We start from the raw sequence: 11,008 nt of genomic DNA, 5'->3' as shown, positions 1-11,008 counted from the left end.
TCAGGCCGCCGTCCTGCAGGTCCGCCATATTGTCTGCCGAAGCTGCCGCTGAAGCTACCGCTGCGGCCGCCGCCAAGTCTGAGCGAGCGGAGCCGCGATGGGTGAGTGAGGCGGCTCAGCCGATGGGTGTTCGGGCTGAGGTGTTGGGGAGCGGGGTCTGGCGAGGGCCTGTCTCTAGTCTGAAGCAGATGTCTGAAGCATCCAGATAGGTATGGGAGGAGAAATCTGATCGGGAGTGCCCCTCAGGCCAGTTTAGGGCCGGCGTAGGGCCGCACGGGGAGCAGTCTCCGGGGCTGGTTCCGGACAGCTAGCGCCTCGGGTCTCCCCACGTGGTGGCCTTGGGTCGGAGCTCGCGCTTCCCGGGGTAAACAGCAGAGCCCTGCCCTCTCGACCTGTGCCTGCTGTGGAACTGGGGGCCGGGCTCCGGGCGGCAGGCCTGGACGCCGCCGCCGAGAGCCTGCTTCCGTGGGCATTTGGCCGACGCGCTTCCGAACGAGGTGAAGTCCTACCTGCCTACGTAAAGGGTAGAGTCCTGTGGGGAGGAGATGCAGGACAGGCCAGCTCCGGACCAGTAACCTAGGGCAGGCCGGGTCTAGCAGAGCTTGGGCCTTTGAAGGCCAGGAAAATGCCCCAGTCGGCGCAGAAATGGGGTGGTTCGGCTAGACTCAGTGACAGCCCTCATAGTGTTGGAAAGACCAAAGCCAAGACTTCTTGTCATAGACAGGTCAGAGACTTAAGGTTTCTGGGCCAATTCTGGTTAGGAGAAAAAAGAGAGACCTGTTGATCTTTTTAAAAGAGGATTCAGGATACGAAGGCCGTTGCCCAAAAGAATATGGTGGTGGTCTTCGAATTCAGAAACAAAACCAACATTGATAATTTACTGGCATCAGTAAAGTTAAAAACTTTAAATTTGCTACTCTGTACGTGCAGGCATCGTTGTCAGTGCTTAACGTGTCTTGTTTAGCCTAATTGCAACCTAGTGGGATAGGTGCTGCTGTTATTCCTGTTTTACAGATGGGGAAACTGAGGCTTAGAGTTGTAAACTAACTTATCCAAGGTCACACAGTGATTAAACCAGGGTGATCACTCCTGAGCCCTAGGAATTAACTGGTGCCTTTTATGGCCAGGCCCTCTAGTGGTGGGATAAAAGAAAGAGGTGACAGTTTTAACCCTGCATAAAGTTGTGAAGTTTTGTTTTGTTGTGGGTCTAGTTTGAAATCTTCAGTCTGAATGAAACTGAAAAAAGTTCAGAGTGAATTGCTGACCTCCACCTATTGTAAGAGTTTCTGGAGTTATAAAGCATTTCTGGAGTTTGGTATAAATCTCTGATTTTGAGGGAACATAAATTACTTTCTCTGCCAGTGATTTCAGAATCAAATCTGGCTGGCTACTTCCTACCTCTCATCCAGTTACTTAATTTTCAAACAAAATTGTGCATAGAGAAGATGTCTAGCAGAAACCCTATGTTCCTCTGTTTGAGCTTTCACATCTCTAGGAAGGGAGTATGTGTAACCTGGTAAGAGATCTGCAAACAACATAGCATTCTTCCCACCTTCAGTACAGCAGTTCTTTCTCTATCACTCTTATAGTTTCCAGAGAGTATAAGATTGACTTAGCTTAACTGGTGCCCTGGAGGGAAAGGAGTAATCTGTGAGACTCTTATAGAGTCACAGTCTCAAAGAAACTAGTATAGCTAGTAAGCATTAGCCACGAATGAGATCCTTCCACATTTTACTTCATATCAACCTCTTAAGATTTAAGGTATCAGGGGGCTGGGGATTTAGCTCAGTGGTAGAGCGCTTACCTAGGAAGCGCAAGGCCCTGGGTTCGGTCCCCAGCTCCGAAAAAAAGAACCAAAAAAAAAAAAAAAAAAAGATTTAAGGTATTAGTTGGGTGGTGTCACATACCTTTAATCCTAGCACTCAGGAGGCAGAGGCAGGCAGATATCTGAGTTCCAGGCCAGCCTGGTCTATAAACAGAGCTCCAGGATAGCCAGGGCTACACACAGAAGCCCTGTCTCAAAAAAAAAAAAAAAAGTTACCTTTTTTTTTTTCCTGTTAGAATGTAAAAGTTTTTCAGTGCAAGAATGAGACTTGGGGATTTAGCTCAGTGGTAGAGTGCTTGCCTAGCAGGCGCAAGGCCCTGGGTTCAGTCCCCAGCTCCGAAAAAAAGAAAAAAGAAAAAGAAAAAAAAAAAAAAAAGAATGAGACTTGACTAAAGTCCCAGAAGGAATTTTTAGTATGTAGAGTGAGGTGACTTCCAGCTCAACTTCAGTGATCTATAAGTATATATTTAATCACAATATGCAGTCCTTGGTATTCCCTTTAGCCACAGTAAATTGATGCCTTGAGAAGATAGGTAACTAGTGCAGGGCTAGCAATCCAGGCCCCTGGATACTGGTTATAAGACAGCCAGCCTTCACCCAGAGGCTGGTGTATCACACTGTCTCCTATGTGCACCCTCCCAGGGCCTGTCTTTATGCTGTTTGCCTGTGTTGGTAATGCAACTGTCCTTGCCCATCCCTAGCAAAGACCCCAACCTGATGAGTTCTAGTGGGTGCTGGCTATTTTATCACCATTTCCACTATTTTACTGACTGGGCGTTTGACATTCTCTCCCCAAATCCAAAGAGGCTTGATTAGTGTAAACTCCAAACCAGTCCTTGCTGTGATTCTGTTGTCCTAGGCAATAGTTGATTTTAGGCTACCTAGGACCTGAAGGTTCTGGAGCTTCTGGAATAACTTTTCTTTAGAGCTGACTGCCTGGCTTTCTTTTTATTTTAGTTATATGAGTACCCTGTAACTGTCTTCAGACACGTCAGAAAAGGGCATCGGATTCCATCCAGTTGTGAGCCACCATGTGGTTGCTGGGAATTGAACTCAGGACCTCTGGAAGAGCAGCCAGTGCTCTTTTTTTTTTTTTTTTTTTGGTTCTTTTTTTTCGGAGCTGGGGACCGAACACAGGGCCTTGCGCTTCCTAGGTAAGCGCTCTACCACTGAGCTAAATCTCCAGCCCCGCAGCCAGTGCTCTTAACCACTGAGCCCCTACTTTCTGGCTTTTTAAAAGAAGATTATTGTTTGCCAGTTTGTATTTTAAATGTTGTAGAAATGACATTTACCTGGAAGCCGTATCACTGACAGCTGGTGCATGCGTAGATGGAGCGTGCTAAGTGGTCCGCAGCCTTTCAGACACTTTACAGATCAATTCATTTAGTTCTCAGGTCCCTATGTTTTAGTTGAAGAAACTGAAGCATAGGAATTCCTCTACTGTGCTCTGCATCTATGCCTTCTGGGTTTTGTTTATTTTCTGGCGGGGAGATGGTTGGTTTGGTTTTTGTTTTCTTCTTGTTTTTCAGTAGTCTGGGTATTGAACCCAGGCAAAGTCAGAATGGTTGTGAACAGTCATGCACTACACAGCTTTTGTGTGAAGAGCACGTTGCAGTTATAATTAAAATCCACATGGTTGTAACGCTAACGCCTTCTACTTGTCTAGAGAACGTAGAACTGAAAAACCTCTCGTCAGTCTTAGTGAGTTCTTTAAGAGCCTGAGATTATTAGCCCCGGACGCTGGCTTGCTCCGTTTGTCCCAACTACTAAGAAAGCTGAAGCAGGGACATTTTGAGCCCAGTAGTTGAAAGAGCCTGGGCATCATAACAAGACCCTGTCTCAAAGAAGTTTGAGCTGGGCGGCTGAAATGGCTCAGAGGTCAAAGGTGATTGCTGCCAAGCCTGATGTCTTGAGTTTAATCCCTGGAAGCCACAAATTGTTTCTTACCACCATGCATGCACCTCCTTGAGAACATAGAATATATATTGGACTAGAGATATGGCTCAGCATTAAGACCACCAGCTGCTCTTTAACTGGGGTTTGATTCACAATTTTCTGTAACTGCAGACCTAGGGTGTCTGACACTTTTAATACCAGTACTCAGAGGCAGAAGCAGGTGGATCTCTGAGTTCCAGGACCTCCTGGTCTACACAGTAAGTTTCATTCAGAATCACCAAGACTACAAAGAGAAACCCTGTCTTGAAAAAGAAAGAAATAAACAAAAATCCTTTTTTTAAAAAAATGAATGCTTTGCCTGTGTGTACATGTGTGTGCAGTGGGTGTGACCAATGACAGCAGAGGCCAGAAGGGGACACCAGCTCCTCTCCTAGACCTGAAGTTATTGGTCGTTCTGAGCAGCCATGTATGTATTTAGAAGCAAACCTTCTCAAGTTATTTCTAAACCACTAAGCCATCTCTACAACAACTAGAAGGTTTGTTCATTTTTTAAAAAAGATTTATTTATTTATTATATATAAGTACACTGTAGCTGTCTGCAGACACACCAGAAGAGGGCATCAGATCTCATTACAGATGGTTGTGAGCCACCATGTGGTTGCCGGGAATTGAACTCAGGACCTCTGGAAGAGCAGACAGTGCTCTTAACCACTGAGCCATCTCTCCAGCCCAGGTTTATTCATGTTATGTTTATATGGGAGTGCCTGTATACATGGCTGTGTACCATGTGTGCTTGCTGTCTGTGGAGGCCAGAGGAAGGTGTCAGATGCTCTGGAGCTGGAGATGAGGTAGTTGTTGGGAACTGAACTGCCTCCTGTGCAAATGCTCTAAGCACTGAGTTGTCTCTCCAGCTGAAAAAGATGAGAAAATAGACCTTTTCTTTCCTTTTTGTTTCTGTCTTTTTCTTTTCTTTTTTCCTTAGGTATCTTGGGCTTTTTTGAAACAGGACCTTAACCCTGGCCTGGAACTTTCTACCTCAGCTTCCCCTATGCTAGAATTACAGGCACGCTCCATCATACTTGGCTGAAAAACAAAAACATTTTTGGGGCTAAAGAGAAGGCTCAGGAGTTAAGAGCATTTATTGTACAGGATCCAAGTTCAGTTCCCAGCATCCACATCAAGCAGCTCACAATAGCCTATAACTGCATTACATCTGTAGGCATCCGTAATCACCCACATACATGTACATATAGGTACAGACACATAAAAATAAAAAAAAATTTAGAGGTTTTGTTTTGTTTGTTTAAGAAAATGAAGTGGGCCATGGTGCTATATGGTTGGTTTTCACAGTCCCAGTACTGAAAGGCTGAGGAAGGATTGTCAGGAGTTCAAAGCTGGCTTGGATTTATGCAGTGAGACCATATCGCAAAAACAAAAAGTGAGGTTAGAAAGAAAGAAGACACTTTTATACAGTTGTATACTGTATAAAACAGTCAAAAAGTTGTTAAGATTTTCAAAGTTTAAACGTGAAAATGAAGGAAAAGGTCATTGATTTTTTTTTTTTTTTAATTTATTTTCAGTCTGAAGAGGTGGCTCTGGTTTAGATCACTTGTTTCTGCACAGGACCCACATTCAATTTCCAGCACCCACATGGCAGCTCACAGCCATTTATAACTTCAGTTCCAGGGGATCCAACGCCTTCTGACCTCTGAGGGCACCTGGCATACATATAGTTCCCTTACATAGGCAAAATATTCATGCACATGAAAATAAAAGAAATGTTTTTTTAAATTATTTTTCTGGGCTGAAGCGATGGCTCAGTGGTTAAGAGCACTGACTGCTCTTCCAGAGGTCCTGAGTTCAAATCCCAGCACCCACATGGTGGCTCACAACCATCTGTAATGGGATCTGAGGCCCTCTTCTGGTGTGTCTGAAGACAGCCACAGTGTACTCATATATATATGAAATGAAGAATTCTTTTTTTTTTTTTTCTTTTTTTTTTTTTCGGAGCTGGGGACCGAACCCAGGGCCTTGCGCTCGCTAGGCAAGTGCTCTACCGCTGAGCTAAATCCCCAACCCCTGAAATGAAGAATTCTTAAAAAAAATAAATACTTTTTCTTATGTGTACGTAGATATGTTTCTGTGTGGGCATGTGCCTGTGAGAGCAGAGAAGTGCATCAGGTCCCCTGGAACTGGGTTACAGGCATTCGTGAGCCGCCAAGTATGTGCAGGTCCAGGGAATAGATAGACATGGGTCTTCCACAAGAGCAGTGAGTGCTCGAGCCACCCAACAAGCTCTGCAGCCCCGGGAAAGAAAAGTCGTGAGTTTAGGTGCAGTGTTGGTTGCCTGAGGAGGGAGGCCTTCACACTTTGGTACACTGCTGACTATTAATTCTCCTGAAGTGACTTAGCACTGCACTCCAGCCAGACTAAGTGTCCCATACCGTGCGCCTTTTCTTTAATGCATTATTTTTTTTCGTACTATTTTTATTTTTAGATGCATAAATACTTACCATTTTGTCTTTCCTGTAATATTCAGTACCATAACATGCATTTTTAGCTTATGAGCAGTAGACTTACTATATAATCTAGGTGTGTGGTAAAATGCACCATCTCAGTAGGACCATGTAAGTAGACTGTGCACATGGTGATGACATCTGCTAAGGCTGAACTTCTCAGAACAGATCCCATGCTATGACTGTTAATAGACTATTAATAGCTTTGGTATAGTTGTTACCAGAATATGGGCTATTAAGGGCAGTGTTCTGCCTCTGCAGAAAGCTCTTTTCTGACTCTGAAATTGCCACCAGCAATGCCAAGATTATGAGGCATAGTTTGTAAATAATCAGTAGTTTAAAAGTGTGGATTGAGGGCTGGAGAGATGGCTCAGCGGTTAAGAGCACCCGACTGCTCTTCCAGAGGTCATGAGTTCAATTCCCAGCAACCACATGGTGGCTCACAACCATCTGTAAAGAGATCCGATGCCCTCTTCTGGTGTATCTGAAGACAGCTACAGTGTACTTATATATAAATAAATCTTTAAAAAAAAAAAAAAAGTGTGGATTGATCCAGCAAAATGGTGCTTGCCACCAAGCCTAAAATCACACGTGGAGGATGGAGAAGACAAAGTCCTAGAAGTTGTGTTGCACCTCTACATATGCACCCTAGCCAGCACACATGTAAAATAGATACAGTATTTTTTTCCTGAGCTAGGATTGTAGCTCAGTCAGCAGAATTGTTGTCTTGAATGTACAAAGAGCTGAGGTGATCCCCAGAACTTCATAAACCATGCACACTGGCAAATACCTATAATTCCAGCACCGCATAGGTAGAGGCAGGAAGATCAGAACCTCAAGGCCATCCTCATCTACAAGCAAGTTCAGGGCTAGCCTAGGCTAAATAAGACCAGGAGTTAGCTATAGAAGACAAATGCAGAGAAGCTCTCTCTCTGCTTTGAGCTGCCAAAATAGCTTTTAAAAACATTTTGAGTAAACAGGTACGCCTTTAATCCCAGCACTCAGGGGATAGAGGCATCTCTCACAGATCTCTGAGTTTGAGGCCAGCAAAGTGAGTTTTAGGACAGTCAGGGCTACACAGAGAAACTCTGTCTCAAAAAAAAAAAAATCACTTGTGCCCTTGATATCCGCAGAGGCTAGAAGATGACATCAGATTCTCTGGGACTGGGATTACAGGTGGTTGTGAGCGATTAGGTAGGTGCTGAGGGTTGAGTCCAGTGCCTTTGGGAATACAGCGAGTGTCTTTAACTACTGCATCCGTCATTCATTTTTCCAGTCCCCAAATGTCTTATACTGGTGCTAAGATAGGATAATGAAGTTTTCCGATTTGTTTCTGGCTGCAAATAATGGAATCTTTTAAACTGATAATACTTCTAATCAGGAAGCCCGAACACCTCTTTTTGTCTTTGTAGTTGAACACTGTGATACTGTCACTTCAGTCTCTCTCTGTATAGGTTTTTCTTTTTTTTTTTTTTAAGATTTATTTATGTATATGTATAAACTGTCGCTGTCTTCAGACACCCCAAAGAGGGCATCACATCCCATTACAGATGGTTGTGAGCCACCATGTGGTTGCTGGGAATTGAACTCAGGACCTCTGGAAGTACAGTTGATGCTCTTAACCACTGAGCCATCTCTCCAGCCCTGTGTAGGTTTTTCTTAAAGCACAGTTTCATAAAGGGTATTGTCTGGCATCAGCTGGGTTAGCCTTGTGAAACCTCAAGCTCCTTAAAATGATGTGCAAAGAGTACTTTATTTTTATATCTGTCTTGTCTGTCTGTCTGTCTGTCTATCTATCTATCTATCTATCTATCTATCTATCTATCTATCTATCTATATCCTTATTTTATGTGTATTGGTGTGAGGGTGTCAGATCCCTTGGAACCCGAGTTACAGACAATTGTGAGCTGCCATGTGCTGGGAATTAAACTCAGGTCCTTTGGTAGAGCAATTTCATTTCTGAGATAGAGTTTCACTATGTAGCCCTAACAAGCCTCAAACTCAATAGATCCAACTGCCTCCGCCTCCCCAGGGCTGGGATTAAAAGCATGTTCCGCTGTCTGCAGTCAGTAGTACTGTTTTTAAAGTTATTAGTGAAGATTCAGTGAAATACTGGATTGCAAAAAATACTTTGTGGGCAGGGTATGGTTAAGCATACCTGAAGTCCTGCCCCCAAGAGACTGGACAGAGAAGGATCATGAGTTGGAGGCCAGCCTAGACCATCTCTGGATACTCTGTCTCGAAACAAACAAGACAAAACGAACCACTTGTGAAACATAGGGTGTTAGTACTAGGGAAGCTCTCAAACTGCACATCCTCTATGGCAGTGCTCCTCAGCCTGTGGGCTGAGGCCATCAGAAAACATGTGCTTACGGTGTTCATAGGAACTGAGACACTGCTCTACGGCAAAATTACAGTTATGAAAGAGCAAGAAAAATACATTTGTGATTGGGGGTTCCTAAGATCATCAGAAGTGTGTGTTTTCTGATGGTTGCACCCCACAGGTTGAGAGCCTTAGCTCTATGGCCTGCCCTTTGTTAGGCATGTTTGTCAGTCTTGTAAAACACATACCTGATGCTTCAGTCCTCTTTATCTCAGAGACTCAATCTACTTCTAAAATCCAAATCTGCAGGTCAGTACGCAAGGATTTCCTGTTGGTTTTTCTAGTTTTATGACATTTTTTGCCTACCCTGCAATCCACTCATTTCCTTCTTTGCATGTGAGCATTTCTAGTGGAGTGTAATAAATTCTAGAAATTCTTACACTTATTTGGCGTGAGTGTGGGTTTACCATGACACACATGTGGAGGTCAGAAGTGTCCCACTGTGTAGAGTCTTCAGGCTTGAGCTTGCTCAAGGAATCAGTCTTGGAGGTAAGCATCCTAATCTGCTATGCTATCTCAGTGGCCACCACGAGGAGAGCCCTTAAGTGGTGTGATAGTCCTGGAAAGAGACCATGGTGCTGGCAGTGACTGAGGTCTAGTCGCAGGGAATAGAGTCCCCAGGGTGGGTGTTGATTTCGTGCGGTGGCTAAGTTGATCACGTGAGGATCAGGTATGCCTCCTGTGTCTGTTGACTTGAGCAACCGAGTGGATAGTAATAGTGAAATGTGTAGGCGATCTAGAAGACCTCTGATGGCCAAGGGAAGGCAAGCAAAAGACAAGTGAATATGGAAGTGAAGAGGGTGGGGTCTGGGAGTGAGGTTCCCTTATCTGTGTGTTTGTCTCTATAAAGCTCGAAACCATAGACTCAACCAAAACACCGGGGTCTGCAGATATTAGGCTAAAAAGAATGGGCAGAGAGAGGGCGGGGCAGTCTTTCCATCCAGGTAGTGGAGTCAGGCAGCGGTGGGAGCACGCACGCCTTTGGTTCAGCAATTGGGAGGCAGAGCTGGTGGATCTCCGCCTGCCTCCTTTGTCTCCCCAGTGGTTGGGATTAAAGTTATGAAACAGCATGCCCATCCAACGCTCACTACATGGCCCTGACTGGCCTGGAACTCACAGAGATCTGCCTGCCTCTGACACATCAGTTCTGGAAGTAAGTGTGTCTGTTGCCATACCTGGCAAGTAGTTTGTTTTTTGTTTTTTTTTTCTTTTTTTTCGGGGCTGGGGATCGAACCCAGGACCTTGTGCTTCCTAGGCAAGTGCTCTACCACTGAGCCAAATCCCCAACCCCTGTTTTTTGTTTTTGTTTTTGTTTTTTTAAGTTTTTTGGGGTTTTTTGTTTTTGTTTTTTAAAGATTTACTTATTTAATGTATATGAGTACACTGTCGCTGTCTTCAGACACACCAGAAGAGGGCATCGGATCCCATTACAGATGGTTGTGAGCCACCATGTGGTTGCTGGGAATTGAACTCAGGACCTCTGCAAGAGCAGCCATGTGTTTTGCTTGCATGTATGTCTATGCATTATGCCAGGTGCCTATGGAGATCAGAAGAGTGTGTCAAATCCCCTGTGACTGGAGCACACCTCTGTGAGCCGCCATGTGGGCAGTACTGGGATTAGAACCTGGGTCCTATGTTAGAGTAGCCAGTGCTCTTAACCACTAAGCCATCTCTCCAACTCCTGAGTTTTTTAATGGCATTTAGTGTGTGTGTGAGTGACAGGTCCCCCACCCTTTTTAAAGACTTCCTTGTTACTAATAATTACCAAAACACAAGAAATCTGAAGAACTGAAGTTGAAATTTGATGGCAGAGTCTGGTGGTGGAGGCACAGGCCTAGCACTGGGGAGACAGGGGAGCTCTAAGTCTGAGGCCAGGCAGGACTACTCAGAGAGACCCTGTCTCAAAAACTAAGTAAGTAAGTAAATAAATAAATAGATAGATAGATAGATAGATAGATAGTGAATGACAGACAAGGCAGCCAACAGGAATTCTCACATCAACTTTTACGATTTGACTTTGAGATCTAGCACTCAAAAGAAACCTCTAATCACAACCATCTAGTCACATAGTTTTGTGATATACTTTTGTGCATGCGCCGTACATGCGTGTGCCAGTAGCAGTCCTGCTCTTGAACTGTTAAAGGCTCAAGATGATTCTGTTGGTAAATCCACTTGCATCAAAAGCCTGGTGGGCCTGAACCTGACCTCCACATGCGTGCTTGGCGCACTTGCCTGCATACACAGACACAATCCTCATCAAAAAAATTTTTTTCAAGACAAACAGTTCTAAAGAATAAAATTTGACTATAAGATTGAACTTTGAGGGCCGGAGAGATGGCTCATCGGTTAAAGTCACTTGCAAGAGGCTGGAGAGATGATGACTCAGTG

General features: G+C 44.4%; 1 protein-coding gene across 3 annotated transcripts in view; it reads left to right on the top strand.

The window, feature by feature from the left end:
• Nucleotides 1-26: 26 nt before the first annotated feature.
• Kpna6 (karyopherin subunit alpha 6) overlaps nucleotides 27-11,008 on the top strand; it is a 33,057-nt gene continuing 22,075 nt past the window's right edge. For 2 of the 3 annotated variants that reach the window (XR_015619890.1, NM_001443946.1), the window contains 1 exon segment: nucleotides 27-101. Coding sequence is in view for 1 of the 3 variants with exons in the window: in NM_001443946.1 (NP_001430875.1) it covers nucleotides 98-101 (4 nt within the window). In the remaining 2 variants the exon portion in view is untranslated. 3 annotated transcript variants of the gene reach the window in all.

This window comes from Rattus norvegicus, chromosome 5 (assembly GCF_021556685.1).
Source record: "Rattus norvegicus strain SHRSP/BbbUtx chromosome 5, alternate assembly SHRSP_T2T, whole genome shotgun sequence".
NCBI classification, from domain to species: domain Eukaryota; kingdom Metazoa; phylum Chordata; class Mammalia; order Rodentia; family Muridae; genus Rattus; species Rattus norvegicus.
This window is presented reverse-complemented; position numbering and strand designations above follow the sequence as displayed.